The sequence below is a fragment of the Camelina sativa genome, chromosome 2 (assembly GCF_030686135.1).
Source record: "Camelina sativa cultivar CO46 ecotype springtype chromosome 2, ASM3068613v1".
Classification (NCBI taxonomy): Eukaryota; Viridiplantae; Streptophyta; class Magnoliopsida; order Brassicales; family Brassicaceae; genus Camelina; species Camelina sativa.
In genome coordinates this window covers 22,708,515-22,729,864 of record NC_141881.1, presented here as the reverse complement: position 1 = coordinate 22,729,864, position 21,350 = coordinate 22,708,515, and the positions used below count along the sequence as shown (strand labels likewise).

The window sequence follows — 21,350 nt, the reverse complement described above, 5'->3', positions numbered from 1 at the left end:
CATCTCTCGTTGGGTAAGGATCAATTTGCTCACCTATGTTCTTTTCAAGCAACTCAACAACACTTTTGGTGCCTCGATGAATTTAACCTAAGATCTTAATCTAGATGATCAATCTAGGTTAAGGATTAAGAACAACAATAGAATAAGAACAATCCCAAATCTAATAGACCTAACATCAATTAATCATAGAAACCCTTCTGAAACCCTAAACCTAGTTGAGAAACTACTCAGACATGTAGAAACAAAAACAGCAAATCATTGATGAAGAAAGCATAATTGAATTGCAAAAGAAAGGCTTAAAGAGGGTTAATAAATCTTCTTCAAGGTGTCAAGAAGGATTGAAGATATTTTCCCTTAGCTTACAATAGCAAAATAATCTCAGAAAATAAAGCTTATGTCTCTAGAGGTCGAGCCTCTAACTTAAATACCCAAAATAACCCCTAAAAATCGGTTAAAAATGAAAAGGAAAAGTTGCTTTGGATACGGGACAGGTCGATCCCAAGTGAGGACCGGTCAATCCTGGGTGCTTCTTCTGCGTCTGCTCCATCTGCTGATCAGTCTTCACCGTATTTAATTTTTTTTATTTGCTTTCTAATTGCTTAATTGCTTTAAATAATATTTAAGACCTAATTAACACAATACATTTAATTCATACATTAAAATAAAATTATAACTGAAAATAAAATAAATTATGCATTAATCATATTCCACCACTCAATTTTATTCAAACACAATAAATGATATTTGTAACTCCAATAACTCCAATAATTTCATATAAATAAGCATTGCATCATTCTCTCATATTGACATTTTTATTTACTTTATCATTTTCACATTCTCTCATTATCTTCCACTTCTCTCATTCTCTTTCACAATATCTCAAATCATTTTTTTTTTGTTTTCAATTTCTTATTTTTGTTGTATGGGTTACAAAAAACCAAATGAAATATCATTGTAAAATTTTAATGCTAAATTTTAATTTTAGACACTACATGATATATATATATTTTACATTGTTCTTATTTTTAAAGATTCATCTCCATTATCTAATTTGGATTATCATCTTATAAGTAATCATTCTCTCCTCCTCTCTCACCAATATCAAATGTTGTTATATCTAATATATGTGGTAAGAGTTTGATTCTATATTTTAATTTAGAAAGTATTATATATGATTAACATTATTTTCAATTTTTATTTATTTATATAAAAATAAAATATTTCTTTTATATTTCTTGCATTTCTAATATATTCATATTTATTTTTAAAATTTTCATAGCTAAATTTAAATTCACATATGTTGATTTTAACAAAAAATCAAGTTTATTTGAGAATCTGTTTTAAAAGGTTTATCTTCATTATCTATTTTAGATTAGCATCTTATAAGTCATTATTTTTCATACTCTTACAATATTCACCACACAATAAGGTGATGAAGTTGAAAAGATCCATCTCTAATTCTCTATTATGTACTCTGGTTATCTCACATATTCATGTATCATTTTTAATAATTTAGAATAATCAATATAATTATCAATTTATAAAGTTTATTTTATTTTGTAAAGTCTATTTTGTTTTGTGATCCAATAGATAAATATGTAAAGATCAGTATAATATTTATATTATTTAAGATTTGAGGTTTTTGAAAACAAAAATAACTTAATTACAAAAAATTGATTTTCTTGATTTAAGCAAAATGAAAAATGATAACTGGAAGTGAAATATAGAAAATAATATAATTATTAAAATGCCATTTAACTAAATCCTCTAAAGATGAAACCATTAGTATGAAATCTAGCACTATAAATTAAATTGATGAGTGAAAAACAAAAAAAAAAACCAAAAAAAAGGATTGAAGTTATTCTTGCGGTTTTAAAAAATCTTTAGATTGAAGTTTATATAATTTTTTAAGAAAACTAATTTAGTTTGTCACTTCAAAAGTAATATTTTCAATTTGGAATATTATGTGTAAGTGTTGAGTTTATATCAACAAAACAATAAAAAAGTGTAAGTTTAAATTTTGATTGAGCCACTTGGTATTCCTTTTCTTTTAAGTCAAAAATAAATTAAAATATTTATTTATAATTAACCCACTTTTAAAGGCATGTAACTCCATTTAACTCTACATTTAACTCAAATGTAACTCCTACCCAATAATTTTACATTCATTCCTCCAACTAATATATTTATCTTTCAAGAAAAAATGTTTTTAGTTAAATTTTCATATTTTTTAAATTATTTTAATTGCTTTAAACTTTGAAATGAGGAATATTCTATATACAATAATTTTATATGTAGTTACTAATTTTTTTTGATAATTTTATTTGATTCAATTTTACTATACCACAGTCTTATGTTTACAATGTCATTAAGAAAAACTCTTTATATCAATGTTTAACCTCTATAAAACATGATAAACATAGATTCTCTCATATTAGGAAAATGTTTAAATTTCTATATTATTATTTATATCAATATAACTTATCAATTTGTAATAAACTTTTTTTAGTATTTGTTAAATTTTGATTAATAGAAAAGTTTATATATTTTAAATTTTATATAATAAATAATCATACCAAAAAAATATTGACAGGAGTATTATTTTGAGAAATTTCTATAAATTTTTTTGAGATTCATACATTAGTATAATTTCTTTGAGATTCATACATTAGTAAAACAATATTTTAGTTTAAGAAAATTTAAGAAATATAATTAAAACTATTATGCATACAACCACGCATTGCGTGGACTAATTACCTAGTAATCACCAATGACCAACTTCAACAGCGTACTCAAGCACTAATTATATATGTGTGGTTTTACATCAAGCACTAGTTAATCATGTACTAAAAGTACAGAGAAGCAATGCCAGAATTTGGATTCTAATGCCAAGTTAGATTATCAAGGTTTCTATGTCAATGCAGGTTTATGTGTCGCAAAAATGAAGCTATAAAGGTAAAATCGGTCAATAATAATCAAGAAAGTCACCTTCTTCAGTTAAGGTAAAATTCGTCAATCAAAATCTTAGAATAACTAAAAATAAAGATTAGCCATAAATTAATTAAAAAAAATCTAATTATTTATGACTTTAAAAAACAATATAGTTATTATTATTATTATTATTATTATTATTATTATTATTATTATTATTATTATTATTTCTTTTTTTAAACACCAAAAAGAATATTAAAAAGTTCATTTTACGGTAGAAAAAAAGAGTCTTCTTTAAACCTAAGTGCATTTTCAATCAACAGGTCGAAAGCAAAGCGCAACGAATTTACCCTAAACCCTATATTAACAGATTTTATTCCCGTCGGCAAAATCATGTATGTTCTTCTTCTTCTTCTTCTTCTTACTTAACCCTTTATTTCCTATAACATTTTCAGAAGACCTTCAAATTCCCTAAGTTGTCCCATTGTGGTTCGTCGTCTCCCTTTCTCAGTGTTGATGTTATCAATTTATGGGTTTCAATGTGGATATTGAAAATTGTCTTCACTGGAACTTGAACACTGATCAATATTGTCACTAACTCACTATTACCTTGTTACCTTGGTGTTTGACTTGCTGTTCCAATTTTTGTAAGCAAATTTGGTTGTTCTGAAAAAAGCGTTATAGAGAAGAAAAGACATGGTTGAGAGAGAGAAAGAAAAACAGGCTTGCTCCAAAGGGTTAAGTCAGAGATTGAAGGAAGGTCGAATAAGCCAATTACATGATCCTTTGATCTGTCACATACTCTCTCATCTTCCCCTAAAGGAAGCTGTAAAGACTAGCGTTATATCCACCAGATGGAGGAGTCTCTGGCTTTGGCTTCCTCGTTTGGAATTGACATGTTGGAAATTTCCTAATTCCAATGCCTTTATGAGTTTCGGTGATAGGTTTCTTGATTCCAACAGGGTTTCATATATAGACAACCTCAAGGTAACTATTGACAAAGATGCCTCACATCTCACGTCATGGATTGATGCTGCGGTTAAGCGTAAGGTCAAACATATAGATCTGAGTTGTCATCGTCTAAATAGCTGTCCTGAGTTACCCACAAGCACTTATACATGTGAGAGACTGGTATCTTTAAAACTTGATCGGGCGGACTTGGCTAATGCCAAAATCGTTTTCCTACCGTGTCTGAAGACTTTACACTTAGAAAGTATTTCGTATCCCAACGAAGCTATTTTTGAGAGACTTGTCTCATCCTGCCCTGTCCTGGAGGAGTTAGTAATGGTCACATCTGTGTTTGATGATAATGCAATACACTTTCGGGTGTTCTCTAGTTCATTGAAGAAGCTCAAAATAAATATTCGAAAATGTAGGTATTCTTCTTGTTCAGGAGTTGTGATTGATGCTCCTCTACTAAGGATTTTGAGCATCAATGATGACTTATCAGAAAGCTTGGTTGTCATAAAAAAAATGCATCCCGACGCCAAGTTAGATATTTCTAGTTCCTTTGATTTTGGTTTGAATTTTTTTGGACCATTAGCCAAGTTAGATATTTCTACTTTCTTTGATATTTCAAAGAGAAATAGCATCCGCGGTTTTCTGTCGCAGATTTCGAAGGTTAAAGATATGAAAATATGTAGAGACACTGTCAAGGTATATCTATATATATATATTCAATTCTGACATTGGACATGTACTACATTTTTGATTTTTCTATCAATAACTATTCTTTCTTGGTTCCAGCTCATCTATCATTACTCGAAATTAGAGTCGTTGCCTCAGTTTGGTTACCTGTCCTGCCTGAATGCTGCTCTCCTTTACTCCGAGTTGAAAGAGTTACTAACCTTACTTAACAGCTGTCCGAACTTGAAATCCCTCATCTTGGTAATGGTCTCCGAAACGCAATAAGTGTTTTTCATCTTTACTAGCAAGGTACCTTTTTAGTGTGTTTAACTCCTCTGTTCTTTCCTCAGGTATGTTATGGTAGTTGTGATGCAATGCCCTTCGAGGAGATTAAACAAATCAGTTTGTCATATAAGCCTGAGTGTTTGCTATCATCTCTCGAGTTTATTGATTTCGAATTCCGATCCGGAGGTTATGTTCCACTACTGAAGATAGTAAGGTACTTCCTAGAGAATACGGCAATGCTCAAGAAGCTCACTCTACGTTTGGCCAATTGTTCAATACGACAAAAGTCTACTTTCACGGAGGAACTTCACAGAATGACACGATGCTCTAGCGAATGTGACATCGTTGTCACGGATTGGTATTTGATTAGAAGTTTTTAACGATTTTCTATAGAGACAAACAAAGTGACTATAGCCTACTCCGGTTTTTTTTTATTTGTTTTTTTAATTTTATTTTGGTTACTCCGATTTTCAATGTGATTCACTGATTCTTATATATTTGAGTTTGCAAATGATGGAGTTTGGGTGCGTTGTGACAAAAATGATTCCATAATTTTTTGACAAAAATGAGATTCTGCATTTTCTGCTGAAACGCTATACCGTGAAAACAGAGATTTGGTAAATTTTCTAAAGTAAGAGATGTTCACTACACGAAAAAGGAAAAGTGAGACTTCCTTACAGAACTCCTTGCAATAACAAGATGCTCTACCGCTTGTAAAGTCCTTGTTCTTTAAGTACTTAAAAGATATTGCTGAACACTTCGTTTAAGGTTAATCTTTTGGTCGTTGAATTACTTGATTTTAGAAGGCTATTAGGCTTTGAGGGACACGTAAAATTTGCAGTTAATTAAGTCCTTATGTTACCTCTGTTGGTGGCTGCTCATGAAATAAACACCAATGACCAACTTTATTTTGAAATTGATGGATACTTCAACAACTTACTCAAGTCTCAAGCACTAGTTATATAAGTGTTGTTTTACGTAAAACACTAGTTAATGATATACAAAATGTACAGAGAAGCAATGCCATAATTTGGATTCTAATGGCAAGTTAGATTATCAAAGGTCAGGGAAATGATAATACATTAAGTCGCTTTCAAGGTTTCTATGTCAATGCAGGTTTCTGTAATGAGAGTTACTTAATCTCGATCGAGATATGTCGCAGAAATTAAGTTATAAAGGTAAAATCCGTCAGTAATCATCAAGAAACTCACTTCTTTAGTACGTTAAGGTAAAATTCGTCCAATCACAATCTCTGGTTCTGATGCAGAGTAAAACTCATAAGGTACTTTTCATTAGTGTATATTTAGAATCGATTGGTCTTGTTTTGGGTAGCATTATACAACTTAAAAACAAACTAGATTCAGACCCGCACATACGTGCAGAGTTGGTTTCATAAACTAAGTTTGCTATAAAGTTTGAAATATATTATGTATGTGCCAAAAAAAAATATAAAATATGTTTGTATATAGTTTTTATTTTGAAAACGTTAGTTTGTTTTAGTTTGTAAAATGTAATAAAATAATATATTTGAAAGTAATATATGACAAATCAACCTATATATAAAAAAAATTGTAAAAATAGTTTCATACACCATAGTTGATAGTGCTGCTTTTCCATAGGTAACATATAATTAGAGGGTATAACATTTATAACTGAAACTAAGATCGGTTGTTTACAGTAGCGGATCTAGAAATTTTTTTTTAGGGAGTCATACTATATAGTAAATTTTTTTTTGATGAAAACCATATAGTAACATTATGAAGTAACTGAAAATCCACATATAAAAACGTATACAAAAAACTTTTAACTAAAACAATAACAAAAATATATTAAAAAAAAAAGAAGTGGTGGGTGGCCTATATAACATGGGATGATTTTCTAAAATGCCATTTTTGTCTAACCATTTTTCTTAAAATCTTTCATATTTGCCATTTTTTTTTTACTATTTTCACCTTTAAAACTAAAAATTTGGGAATTTTTTTCATAAAATACATACTTAATAACAAAAACTATACCCTAAAAGAAAATGGAACCCAATCAACCCAAACATAATGTGTAAAATTATGTTTTTAAATATAAGAAAATGGCAAATTTGTAATAATTTTAAGAAAATGGCAAAATCTATAAATGCCACTCAAATAACTCCTTATCTCATAATTACTCTATATAACATAAACAAAACAGGAAAAAGAAATAAGAAATATACCATTACTTCAACATAGATTTGAACTCACATTACCGGGGTCAATTACGTGATTGTCAACCAACTCTACCAAAATCAACAAACGAATACATGGTAACATTTTTTATTTTTATATTTATGGGGGGTCATCTGACCCTGTTCATGTGAACATAGGTCCGCCCTTGGTTGTTTATATTTATTTTATGAATGTTAGGTTGAAATAATAGCGGTTTCACGAAGAAATTTGGATTGATGTGATGGTAGATCCGGATCAAATAAGAACCAAATTAGTGATTGATTAGATTAATTGTTATTAAAACCATAAACTATCAAACCGGAAAAAGCGCTAATTTTTTTTAAAAAAGTTTCGAATAACCTAAAGTGTTACCAAGCGCTTGTGAAACCCATCTCGATAGGTTTGTCTGGTAACGAATTTAATATTTTTTGTCCCGTAAAATACTCACTCCAAAAAACTACATGATTAATGTATGCGTTCGCCTTGCTTGAATTTGTAAACCCCTTGGGTAACATGTATTCAATAAATATTTTTTTTTCTAATATGTAAGATATATTTTAAGAGATAGGGTAAGACATTATGACGAAATACTCTATAAAATATTCAAATCTACTCAAATTTTTTGAAACAATCATCGTAAATTAGACATGTACCCGTTCTGAAGTTGACGCATACTCAAATTAGTGAGATTTTGGGAACTGAATATAGCTACCAAAAAAGTTTATACAGTAACTCATTACCCAATTTTTTTACATTATAATGTTTTTTATTTTTTAAATTACATGTTCTTATCTTATGCAACCCGTCCAATCTTCAACACTTTTTTTTGATACATAGAATTAAAATTAAAAAAACTGCTATTTAATTCTTAAATGTGTAAACATCGTCTTGTTTTGTTTTATTTGATTGACAGAATTTAAATAACACACAAATTCAATGAAAATAAAGCAGATAATGTGAATTTACAATTTGTAATTAGTTTTATAACATGTGTTATGAAACATTTTCATTATGGGATATACATGTCTACAGCTAATGATATATGTTGTGTGGATAGACAGAAAAATCTACTATACAATTACATGTTATTCTCTGCTATACCTAAAGACTAAATACCATCAATTTAATCATAAACAATGGTATGACAGTCAGAGACTTAAGCCCAGCCTAAATAATCTTCTCTCTTCATCCGGAAGAGACACCATCATCTCTCCCTATTCCAGAGCAACATATATAACCCCCAAATTTTAGAATGAACAAATCTAAAACTAAAAGTGTCTCTTGTGTTCTCCAATGCCTTGAAACCATATGTTTTTGCTTTATCCCTTGTATTTCTGGTAATCTGTAAAGTTAAAATGGAAAAACACCATTCTCGTATTTGTAAACATCATTGATATTGTATTATAGTTTACATGTTATGAAAATTTTCTCTTAAGACAATATTCTCGGTTTAATTTGTTGGAGTGGCTTCAACTATTCTCTATTTTATTGGGTTAGAAAAGTACCTTTTTATTGACAAATACATAATTCAACTATTGCGCCATAAATTAGGATTCATGGGATGATTCACTCTAGAGAAAAATCTGAAAAATCGTTATATTGAGGCATATGAGAGGAAACAACATGAGATATAATTTAATGGTAATTTCTCCTTCAGTTCTCGCACTTATAGATAATAAAGCTTTGTGCTAGCTTTCTCCCTCGTTTACTTGTATTAGCTAAATAACTGAGGCTCCTTGTGTAACATCTTTATTATATATAAGAAAACCTTTTAACAAAAACAAAAGCGTATCACATTTACTCCGACATATAAATTATATGAAAAGCCAAACTTAATCAAAAATAAATATATTTTTAAAAAATTTAGTGAATGCAAAATTGTTAAATGCTTATACACAAAGGTAATGCTTGTAAATATATATGATATACGATGACTATATAATGTGTGTATAAATGGTCGAAAGAACTCATGTACAAAACATATATGCATAGCTGAAGTCACTTTTTATGCATGTCATCCATTATCTGCAAAAACAAAATTTCTTACTTAAAAGATACAAAAACTAACAAAATTGTGAACCCTACAGTACAATAAAAATAAGACTCACCCCAAATAAAATGATGGAGCTGGTTACATATTCATCATCATCTGTCATTTTCTTTCTAAAACCTTTGAAAACTCATATTCTAAGCTTTGCAGCGTTAATTTTTTCCCAGGCCGATGAAATTATTTTTTATGAAACGATTTATGTAGTGTGTGTAACTTTAAGAAGATATATATAGCTCAAAGATAATTAGGGTTTGAAGGATCAAAATCTCAACAAATAAATTCTTAATTGCATATTACGTTAATTGCTTACGCAAAATAAAAGCTGAATTAACACCATATCTTGATTAAAGATCTTTTGATCAGTAGTTTTAGTGAATCAACAATTCAAAATTTCCTATATTTTCGGGAGTATTTGAACTATCCCAAAAATTAGATCAAATATTCAAGTAATTATTTAATTGTTTCTTACAAATATTTTCTCTTTGCTAATCATTTATAGCATTTTGAAATGAGACTACGATTAGGGTAGGTTTTAAGGTATATTCGTTAATATAATTTAAAATATTGCATAATTAAGTAAGTAATTAAATATTTACAATTTAGTTTTTTTGTTAGAATCATTATAGTATTTAATTAGATTTCCTAATCATAATCTATCAAATCACTAATAATACGGTTTTGTATGATAATTAGAATATTTTCAAAAGATTGAGATCTCTTTATATAAATACTATGCCAACAAATTATATTTTTCTAATTCTTGTTTCCTAAAATCTTGTTATCTCGACTACCACTTTTTGGAAACTTTTTAAATTGAAAAAGTCTATTATATTTATTTCTCTTTTTTTAAAAAGAAATAAATATAGTTTTATTAATTTAATTTTTTGTAATTCTTGTTTCCTAAATTATAGTTTCGGTGGAATACTTTGTTTGGATATAAGATCCGAATAAGGTACTGGTTGGCTCTGATTTTTTGGTTAAATGTAACTCATGTAATATCTGTTTGGATAAATGATTTATACATATCCTTATTCTGTTTTCAGTGGTATTTCATTTTAATAATCTCTAACCCTATGTCTATTTATTAAAAATGCTGTGTAGATATATATATACTAGTATTTGGCCCGTGCATACGCACAAACTTATTATTTGTGATCATATAATATGTAACTAATTATACATTGTTTGCACTATAATCAGTTTAATTTGGCAAAAGTTTTCCGAATCCAATTTTGTTGTAATGGTTTTCGAAGAGTTATTATTTTTCAAAAAAATATTATGTGTTATGTCTTGTCTTCATGACTTCATCTATTTTTTTTTTTATTTTTTTTTTGTAAATTGGTGTCTTTTTTCTTGGTTCGTCTCCTCTTTGTTCCAAAGCATAACATATCTTATGTGAAAAATAAAAATCATTTAATTAATATATTTAAGAGCAATCCATACATTCAGATTAAAAAGCGAATATAAATGATATATACAGCAAGTAAGCTATGTATTTATATTTGGTTAGTGCCTATTATTTTGTTTTTATCTCAAGTAATTTGTCAAACTTGTTATGCTTTTTTTTTTTTTTTTATTGTTCCACCAAAGCATAACAAACCTACAAACAAATATAAAAACCATTTTTAGCATAAATTAAGTTCCAACAATCACACATCAACTTTAGAAGAAAAAACATATGGAAGTAGCATCGAATATTAAGATGGTTGCGAACAAAACTTGGCTTGAGACCAAATTGATAGAGGGTAAGAGAAAAAAAAGAATAATTAATATGAAGAAGAATTCAAGTACAGAAAGACAAATCATACTAATAATTTGATGAAGAGCAACACTTTTATCAATTGTTTCTGCAATAGGTTGATTTCATTTTGACACGTTGAGTTTTGATTCGAGGGCTAATTTCCTATCTCTCTCTTGCTGCAACTGTACTTGTAGTCTTCCCACCTAGAGGAAGGTAAAACACACTTTTAAATAACTAAATTTACACATTCAAAGATATGAATGATTTAGGAAAAAAGTTCATATTACGAATAAAAAATAAAGGCTTATAAAATATGTCTTAGAGAGAAGAATTGAATTTGACTCTGTGAAATAGAAGACTAACCTTGTGGTTGTTGTTGTTCCATTTGGTCTTCTTCATCTCATGCATAACAAAAGACGAAATTAAAGTCCTACCCGTGCTGCAAAATCCCATAAAACAAACAAAGATTTGAGGATGAGTTACTTACTATACATAAATCATTTCATATGCATGAACCCAAAAGTGGTACAACGAAATAGATATTATACGGCCACTCAATTGTTCCTAAAATCTATAAGAAAATGGATTGGTATGTTTTTTTTTTTTTTTTGAATTTTGGATTGGTATGTTAGTAAGGAAAAAATGACAGAGAAGTGAGCCACAAAAACTGAATTGTAAAGGTTTCTATTTGGCACGATTAGTAAAACTAACAATGACATGGATTCGTAACTAAAGATGATAAAACTTTTGATATTGAGATCGATTAAAGAGTTGGATCTCACCGATTGAATGTGCAAAGATCTTTGATTGGAGAAATTTTTTTTGTTTCATGGGCCTCCCATCCATCTTCATGTGTTACCATATCAAAACGAAAACATATATGAGATTAAAGAAGAAAATAAACAGATTAAAGAAAAAAAAATACTCACTGATGATGAATTATCCTTTAGCCGAAAGTTTTTCAAGTTCATTGATGAAAAACATAGATATTTTTATCGATGATGTAGTATCATATCCCTCAAGCTAGTGCTGGAGAAGCAATGTGTTATCAGATCATATTAAGAAGAAAGAGAGAAAGTTGTAAGAAATTTGGAGATAATAGAACAATTGCAGATAAATTTGAGAAAGAAAATTGGATTTCATAGTTGTATAAAAGAATTGTAAAAAGAAAGACATGAGAATATTGAAACCCTGAAATCTGATCAGAATATGGGTTCCTCCATGGTGAGGATCATACCTTTTTGTCAACAGTTTCTTATCCTTCGTTTTCTTTTGACTCAATCTCGTCTCCTTCGCTTTCTCCTTTTTCCATTGATCTAGATTTCGGAATATATGAGTTTTGAATGGAGGATGAAGCAATTAGAGGAAAGTATGAATATGAATTTTTGATTAAATGAGAATTATATTAGTGACGCTTTGTTAAAACTCAGAGATCGTGAAGAAAAAATAGAGATAATGGAGAGAGGCAGTTGTAGAAAATATTTTATTTTCTGTCGTGATAGTAAAATTCAATTGATATTTAAAGAGTAAAAATTTGTTAAATGGAAAAGAATCAGTTTCTCTTTTTTTTTAATTTATTTTTCACACGATTGTTGTACTTTTTTTTTTGATTTTAAAAAGTAGAAAATAAATCTAATATGGCTTAATTTGATTGGACATGTGACTTGTGCTTTATAGGATAAATGATATTAACCATAAAATTCCTAATACTAAAAAAAAAGCTAATTATCTAGGGGAGAAAAAAAAGAGTCAGGTCGATCGAGAGCAAAGCGCATCGAAATTTACCCTAAATACGTGTTGAGCGATTCCAAACTTCAATCAACAGATTTTATTCCCGTCGGCGAAATCGCGATCCTCAGGTCCGGCAAGAATCCCTTTATTTCCTATAACCCTTCAAAAGCCCTAAGTTGTCTTAATGTGGTTCGTCGTCTCTCTTTCTCAGTGTTTATGTTAATATATGGGTTTCAATGTGATGTGGATATTAAAAATTGTCTTCACTGGAACTTGAACACTGATTAATATTGTCACTATTACCTTGTTACCTTCATTTGACTTGCTGTTTCAACTTTTGTAAGCAGATTTGGTTCTTTTGAAAAGAAAAAAAAGTGTTATAGAGAAGAAAAGACATGGTTGAGAGAGAGAAAGAGATACAGGCTACTTCGGAAGGGTTAAGTCAGAGATTGAAGGAAGAAGATCGAATAAGCCAATTACCTGATCCTTTGATATGTCACATTCTCTCTCATCTTGCCCTAAAGGAAGCTGTAAAGACTAGCGTTATATCCACCAGATGGAGAAGTCTATGGCTTTGGCTTCCTAGTTTGGAATTGGCATGGTCGAAATTCCCTAATTCCAATGCCTTTATGAGTTTCGGTGACACGTTTCTTGATTCCAATAGGGTTTCACGTATAGACAACCTCAATGTAACTATTGACAATGATGCCTCACATCTCACGTCATGGATTGATGCTGCGGTTAAGCGTAAGGTCCAACATCTAGACCTTTGTTGTCGTCGTCTAAATAGGTATCCTGAGTTACCCGCAAGCACTTATACCTGTGAGACACTGGTATCTCTAAAACTTGATCGGGCGGACTTGGCTAATGCCAAATTTGTTTTCCTACCATGTCTGAAGACTTTACACTTAGAAAGTATTTCGTATCCCAACGAAGCTATTTTTGAGAGACTTGTCTCATCCTGCCCTGTCCTGGAGGAGTTAGTGATGGTCACATCTGTGTTTGATGATAATGCAATACACTTTCGGGTGTTCTCTAGGTCATTGAAGAAGCTCAAAATAAATATTCGAAAATGTAGGTATTCTTCTTGTTCAGGAGTTGTGATTGATGCTCCTCTACTAAGATTTTTGAGCATCAATGATGATTTATCAGAAAGCTTGGTTGTAATAAACAAAATGCATCCCGACGCCAAGTTAGATATTTCTACTTCCTTTGATTTCACAGTTTTTGATGAAGAAACAATTTCTTTGAAGAGAAATAGCATCCACGGTTTTGTCTCGCAGATTTCGAATGTTAAAGATATGAAGATAAGTAGAGACACTGTCAAGGTATATATGTTAATTATGGCATTGGACATGTACACTTTTCTATCAATAATTATATTTTCTTGGTTCCAGGTCATCTGTCAATACTCGACATTAGGGTCGTTGCCTCAGTTTGGTAATATGTCCCGCCTGAGTGCAGCTATCCGTTACTCCGATTTGAAAGAGTTACTAACCTTTCTTACGAGCTGTCCAAATTTGAAATCCCTCATCTTGGTAATGGTCTGCGCAACGCAATAAGTGTTATTCATCTTTACTAGCAAGGTACCTTTTTTAGTGTGTTGAATCCTCTGATCTCTTTACTCAGGTATGCTTTGGTACTTATGATGAAATGCCTTTCGAGGAGATGAATCAAATCAGTTTGTCATATATGCCTGAGTGTTTGCTATCATCTCTCGAGTTTATTGATTTCAAATTCCCAATCCGAGGATATGATGCACAATTGAAGATTATTAGGTACTTCCTAGAGAATACGACAATACTCAAGGAGCTCACTCTACGTTTGCCCAATTATTCAATACGAGAAAAGTCTACTTTCAAGGAGGAACTCCACAGAATGACACGATGCTCTAGCGAATGTGATGTCGTCGTCCTGGATTTGGTATTTGAGTAGAAGTTTTAAAGATTTTTCTATTGAGACAAAATGACTATATCCCCGAAGGATACTCCGATTTTCAGTGTGATTCATATTTGAGTTTTGGGTTCGATGTGACAAAAATTCCTCCATATTGTTTTTTGCCAAAACATAGATTTTACATTATTTTATTACTCCCATTAGATCAAATAGTATGATATTTCAGAAGCTTATAGATTTGTAAAGAAAATGAAGTTAAAGTAACTTAGTATGTGCAAAATTTGTATAAGGGGAGTTTCGATCCCTGGTTTAGGGGGGTCAGCCTACAGAAAAAATTAATTTCAATATTTAACCGGGGTCAATGACTCACTGGACCATTTATCTGATGTTTTCTTTATCGGTTCAGTTTGTACGAAACCGAATTATTCAAATTTAACTAAAACCGTTTTCACTTTTCATCAACCTTAACGAAGGAGAGATAAACGGCAAGGTGTTTGCACTCTTGAAAATTGCGTCAAAGGAGTCGAAAAGGCGAATATTAAACTCGTTTCTCGGTCCTTCCATCTTCCTCTTCTTCTCATACTACTAGGTAATATGGTTGTATTAGTTAGGTTAATTTTTATATAATAATCTAAAACTATGAGAATTTCTTTCGATCAACATCTCATACTGTTCCTTTTTTTCTTAGTTTGTCCATCACACTGGTCTTCTTCCTCCGTCACTTGAAGCTGTACTGAAGAGCATTTTGATTACCAAATCAGTCTGTAATTTCAAACCTTATAATTTCGTCTCTCTTTTGAGATATATGTCTGAGATTACAAATCTAGGGTTTTATTTTGTTTGATTGAGTTTAGGGTTTTAGTTTTTTTGTTTGACTGGGTTTCCCAATAAATATGTCAATCATAAGCTCTTTTGAAACTAACGTTTTTAATTTTGGCATGCAGGTTGGTAGAGGGATCGAAATCAGGCTTGTTCCAAAGGCTTTGGTGAGAGAGACTGATGGAAGATAGGATAAGCCAGTTACCAGATCCTTTGATCTGTCAGATTCTTTCTCATCTTCCTACAGAGGACATTGTTAAGACAAGCGTATTGTCCACCAGATGGACAACTCTCTGGCTTTGGGTTACTTGTTTGGAACTGAATCCCCGAGAATTCCCAGATTTCGGTTCCTTTGTGAAGTTTGGTGATAGGTTTTTCGATTCCAACAGGGTCTCATCCATAGAAAATCTGAAGCTGTCGTTTTTAATCAATTATAGTGTTGATGATGCCTCTCGTTTCACGTCATGGATTGATGCTGCTGTTAAGCGTAAGGTCCAACATCTACATGTTCATTTTCTTCCAGATGGTGGTCTTTCTATGATCCGCAAAAGCCTTTATATTTGTAAGACACTGGTATCCTTAAAAATTCGTCTGGTGGCTTTGCCTAATGCCGTGTTTGTTTCCCTACCTTGTCTGAAAATCATGCATTTAGGACATATTACATATCCCAATGAGTCCACTTTTGAGAGACTTGTCTCATCCTGCTCTGTCCTGGAGGAGTTAGAGATACAAGGAAGTTTTGATTCTAATGCAAACGTCTTTCGGGTGATCTCTAAGTCATTGAAGAAGCTCAGTATAGAACTAATGTTTTGTCTACGTGCCCCTGGTTCAGGATTTGTTATCGATGCTCCTCGACTACACTCTTTGAGCATTGATGATAACCTTCCAGAAAGCTTTATAATAACCAATATGGATTCCAATGTCAAGGTAGTTCTCTGCTTTCTTTTGGGGGTTTCTGATGAAGCAAGTATTTCATCACAGCAGAGACATAGATTGCGCAGTTTTCTCCCCCTGATTTCAAAAGTGAAAGATATGTTCATACAACTAGAAACTTTCCAGGTTTGTATGTCAATTATGGTATTGGACATGTACAACCTTTTTATCATTAAAGTTTCTGATCCATTTCAATTTTCTCTCCTTTTTCAGCTCCTCTATGAATACTCGAAACTAGAGCTGTTGCCTCGGTTTGGTTACATGTCCCGTCTGGAAATTGATCTCTCTTATTCCCATATGAAATGGTTACCAAGCTTTCTTGAGAGCTTCCCAAAATTGAAATCCCTCAACTTGGTGATGATCTTCTTAACCCAATATGCATCTTTTCATTGTCTATGAGTCATTGCTAAAAGTCCATATGTTTTAATCCTCTATTTCTATCCTCAGGTATGCTATGAAGATGTGTTTGAGGAAATGAGCTCCGAGGAGATGAATCAATTAAGTTTTTCACATGCGCCTCCGTGTTTGCTATCGTCCCTTGAGTATGTTGAATTTCTTGAGCCAGTCTTGGGACATGCTCTAGAAATGAAGCTAGTAAAGTACTTCTTAGAAAATTCGGCTATCCTCAAGAGACTCACTGTACGTTTGCATTGTGATGCAATTCAGAGACAAGATGACTTCGTTCAGAAACTTCTCAAAATTCCAAGACGCTCTACCGAATCTAAAATCGTCTTCCTTTGATTGTTAAAAAAAGAGGAGAGAGACATTGTGAGGTTTTGTTATTTTATGAAAAGACAAAGTGAATATGCGTCCTAGCTACTAGTTTTCGGGTTGTTGGTTTGGATTCGGTTCTTGTATCTTGTTTTTTTCGCTACTTGGTTTCTGAATTTCAATGAAAGGTCATTTGGAAATTTTGAGAATTCGAGTAGAATTTTGGTTAGTGTTTGTTGCGAGTGAGTTATGTGTCCATATTATTTACACAGATTTCGTTGTCTCATAATGAAGTGAGATGGATTCTATGCATAATGAGTTATGTGTTCCAGTGACTTCTGTCAGACATTGATGGATTCCAGTGCCATGGTATGATACTTGTTGAAGAATTCAAAAATCCTGGAAAAATTTAGGCATGATGCTTACTATACCGAAAAGGCTAACTCTGCTTTCCTTCAAGTATTCCTTACAACTTGGGAAATCGTACGTCGAGAAACCATGGTTTGTGAATTAGTAACTTCATCTTCTTCTCTCTCTCTTTTTTTTGTTTTGTTGTGTTTTGTTTTAAACATGCATTTTTGGAGTTATAAAGCTGCGATTAACTTTTGAAGCTTTGTACTTGATTTTTCAAAGTTGGACATATTTTTGAACAAAGTATGTATGATTTAGTTATGTATTTTTGGTTTCGACGAACAAATTATATATGTCTCAAGTCGCTCAACCGAATGAATGTAAAGTCGTCTTCCTATAATTGCTAAAGAGTAGAGAAAACATAGTAAAGACGTAGTGAAAATGTGTTGTTGTAGTTTCATGGGTAATTAGTTTGGCTTCGGTTCTTTCAACTTGTTCTTTTGCTAACTGATTTTTTCAATGAAAGCTCGCTCATCGATTCTTAAATCAGCACGCAAGCAAGGTCAAATCGAGCCACGAAAACCTAACTTCTGGAAGAAAATTTTACTTGAAATTTTAGTTTTGCTAAAATAATAAATCATTACCAAAGACGAGACGAGAGTAAAAAAGTTCAACTCGATTCTATGTAATTTCAAATGAATAAAGAAAAAAATCTCCAATATAATATTACGGAAGTACACAACTTCTTCTTGGTAGACTATATAATAGTTATAGTCTTATAGGTTATAAAGTTACTAGATAAGGACCCGTCCGATGTATGGGTTTAAAGTTTTGTAAATAAATTTAATAAAAATATATTATACTTTATTTGTAAAAATTATTTTGCTATAATACACTGATTTATATCCATATACAAATCTTTTATGTATGTTACCATTAAAAGTGTATTTTTTACATCTACATATATTGTATGTTACAAATATATTATTTCCTATCACCTATAAAATATCTATATGGACAAATTAAGCCAACTATTATAGGTCTCTTTACTTTCACTTTTGCATAGTATCTTTAATAACTAAAACTGTTGACTCAAAAAACATTTTGAATAAAAAAATAAATTACATCACAATAGTGTATGACTAACAATAGAGAAAATCTCGGTTCTGTCCTCCTCCCTTATGGAGAGAACCTTGCGTTCAACCTCCTCCACTATGGAGAGAACCTTCGCTCCTCCTTCCTTCTTTGGGGAGATAACCTTGCGTCCAATTTCTCCCACCTGCCTCCCTTGGGGAGATAACCTTGCGTCCAACCTTCTCCACCATAGAGAGAACCTTGGCTCTGCCCTCCTCCTATGTGGAGAGACATGTTCACGTTTTTTAGCTATCTCAAAATGGCTTGCTCCAACAACCAACGAAACTAAATACCTTTTTCCAACGTCACAAAATCTTTTGATAGTAACTAATGTTAAATTTCCCAATGTATTCATGAAAGTTTATTTGCTACACCATTCTGTAGCCTTTGTCTTCAAGCTCCTATGGATCTATCAACAACGATTTATGTTTTTCCAATATATGTATGTTTGTTGTAGCTTGTGTTTGATTAGCCTATTTTATCCAACCATTAGGTTGATAACCTTCTCTTATTTATCTCCTTTTGAGATTGAACGAATGGTAACAGTTATGTTTGCACACAAAAAATGCTCTATGACCAACCAAGGTTGAGAAATTAGAAGAAAATTAATTTGACATAATTGTGAAATAATAGAAAATTATAAGCACGGTAATATATGAATATCAAATAATTCAAAGATAAAAAAAAATTAAATAAAACAATCTAAAGCTACTACAAGAAATATTAAAATAAAGTATTAGAAAAAGAAGATGCATATATTAATCTTCCTTTTTTTTGGTCAACATATTAATCTTACATATTCTAAACTGAAAAAACAGAAAGTAGGAGTATATTTTGGTTTAAAAAATAAGGAAAATTTGTCTTCCCATTAAAAAAGTTTGATCAATAGAACAAAGTTGAAACCAATATTTTTGAATAAATTATTTTGTTAGATGAATAATATGAGACGATCTATGTTTATATAGAAGTGAGTATTTACATTTTTTAGAATTAATAAGTTTATGTATATTTTCCTTAATCCCTTTTCTAATTAATGAGAAAAATTATTCCAATGAGCTCATTGTTTTTTTTTTTAAATTTCTTGCTTCCCACTTTCTTGTAAGACGTACTCTCGTTCGACGATAAGAACGCTTTCCGTTTAGTTCATCTAGTGTTATATAATCACTATTGTTATCTTGCATTGTGCATTCATCTTTTTTTTTATGCTACCTGTCTTGCAAATTAATATAAACAATAATAACACCATGAAAAAATTGTTAATCACAAAAACCTTAGTTATTATGCATAAGAAACTTTATTAACACTTCAAAGTCAATGATTGCATAGTATGCATTCTGAAATTGAGAAACGAAACAAAATTCAAAGAAACGACGACAAAAACATGTGGCAATATCTAGGAATCTTTTTATACAGTTGATTCGATTAGACAACAAACAAATTGTCTTCGAGACTTGTTCAAGAACAATGATGTGTCAAATAAAAGGTTAATAGAAAACAAAGAAGGAAATTTTACCAAGAAAAACAAAGCTAGTCAAAATTATTTTGTTTGGTGAAAAATATGTCATCAACTATTTGTTTATATAGGGGGATGTATTTACCATCATTTTCCTTTTAATATTAACAAAGTTTTTTTTGATATAATAAGAATACAATTATCTTATGAATCATTTTACCAAGCTTGAAAATTGTGATTTTTGATCGTTAAAATTGACACATGTCATGATCTGATGAGTTAATAACTTTGATATGTGATATCTGATCGTTAAAATCGACACGTGTCACGATATGATGAGTTGGATATCTAATCGTTAATACTGACACATATCACGATCAAGTGAGTTTTTAACTTTTATATATGATCGCTAAAACTAAGACATGTCACGATCTAGTGAGTTACTAACTTTGATAACCAAGCTTTATATAATAAGATAGTTATTATTTGATTCATTAGTTGGTTACAAAATAGTTTATATGGGTTGACTTCCTTAGTTATACCTATATTTAGTATATTCTTAGAAAGAATATTCTATAAAATAAAATAAAATCTCCAAAGAGTATATTTACATAACCATATATAGGCAAAAAAATCTCAAAAATTAATCACGCTTAAGTGTGATTTCCGATTATGCAAACCCAATACGTTTATTATAGTATAGAAAATATCAAATTAAACTATTTAATATTTTGGGATAGTTTAATATCTCGGAAGTACATAACTTTTTTTGGTTGAAAATATAATAGTTATAGGTTATAAAATTATAGTTATTATTTGATACATTAGTTGGTTACAAAATAGGTTTTATGAGTTGGAGAAACAGGTCAAAATTTGAATATTTGAATTCAATTTCATATATTTTTTGTTGAGTTGTATAATTTATATACTATAATAAAAAAATATAAATAATTTAATTTGAAATATTAAAAAATAGTTTAATTTGATATTTTAAGAATATCATAAATATATGATAGATCAAAAATTTAAATTTATAAACACTCTAATTTGATTTGTTATAGCACGGGTCAATAATATGTCACTATAATATGAAAGAATTCTAGAAATATGATTTCTTGCTAGAGCACAGGTTGAAATTTCAAAAAATATGATTTTTCTGATTAAATTAAAGTTTGGAATAACGTTGTTTGGTAGAATTTCTCGGTCAAGATGATTTTGACAAACATACGTTACATATTTGGTCCTAAAATTAATATGCGGTATACAATGGGTTAAGTCATAGAATTAACAATCAAAATAAAATATATAATTTTAAATATTAAACAAATTAAATAAAATTAACAAACAAAAAATTAGTTTTTTTTTTGGTAGGAAACAGGGAGACAAAGCCTCCCCTAAATTATTAAATTAAAACCTCAAACACAAACATGGCGAACAGTAGTAGTGCCGTGAACATCATCCGACAAAAAATGAAACAAGACTATTATGAAT

At 30.6% G+C, this 21,350-nt stretch overlaps 3 protein-coding genes and 1 long non-coding RNA gene across 5 annotated transcripts; 3 read left to right on the top strand and 1 right to left on the bottom strand.

Annotated features, from left to right (window-relative positions):
- The first annotated feature begins 3,496 nt into the window (after positions 1–3,496).
- LOC147949047 (putative FBD-associated F-box protein At5g53635) lies at positions 3,497–5,335 on the top strand. Its single transcript, XM_087477760.1, has 3 exons — positions 3,497–4,587; positions 4,678–4,818; positions 4,908–5,335. Exons 1-3 carry the CDS (start codon positions 3,628–3,630, stop codon positions 5,220–5,222), a joined length of 1,416 nt encoding a protein of 471 aa, XP_087333886.1. The 5' UTR covers positions 3,497–3,627; the 3' UTR covers positions 5,223–5,335.
- A 5,366-nt stretch (positions 5,336–10,701) lies between these two features.
- LOC147949046 (uncharacterized) lies at positions 10,702–12,323 on the bottom strand. 2 transcript variants are annotated; one of them, XR_015573985.1, is made up of 5 exons: positions 12,069–12,323; positions 11,761–11,860; positions 11,614–11,677; positions 11,195–11,270; positions 10,702–11,034 (listed from the first exon to the last, which is right to left on the bottom strand). It is a non-coding gene; the product is annotated as an uncharacterized LOC147949046 (long non-coding RNA). The 2 variants fall into 2 exon arrangements; XR_015573986.1 differs by lacking the exon at positions 11,761–11,860 and having other exon boundaries at positions 12,069–12,208.
- Positions 12,324–12,547: 224 nt separating this feature from the next.
- On the top strand, positions 12,548–14,602 carry LOC104753684 (putative FBD-associated F-box protein At5g53635). The gene is made up of 4 exons (XM_010475904.2): positions 12,548–12,751; positions 12,910–13,890; positions 13,960–14,100; positions 14,192–14,602. The coding sequence occupies exons 2-4, from the start codon at positions 12,958–12,960 to the stop codon at positions 14,495–14,497; spliced, it is 1,380 nt and encodes a 459-aa protein (XP_010474206.1). The 5' UTR covers positions 12,548–12,751; positions 12,910–12,957; the 3' UTR covers positions 14,498–14,602.
- A 313-nt stretch (positions 14,603–14,915) lies between these two features.
- On the top strand, positions 14,916–17,127 carry LOC104753680 (putative FBD-associated F-box protein At5g53635). Its single transcript, XM_087477748.1, has 5 exons — positions 14,916–15,047; positions 15,147–15,218; positions 15,403–16,336; positions 16,424–16,564; positions 16,658–17,127. Exons 3-5 carry the CDS (start codon positions 15,458–15,460, stop codon positions 16,949–16,951), a joined length of 1,314 nt encoding a protein of 437 aa, XP_087333874.1. The 5' UTR covers positions 14,916–15,047; positions 15,147–15,218; positions 15,403–15,457; the 3' UTR covers positions 16,952–17,127.
- Positions 17,128–21,350: the final 4,223 nt, after the last annotated feature.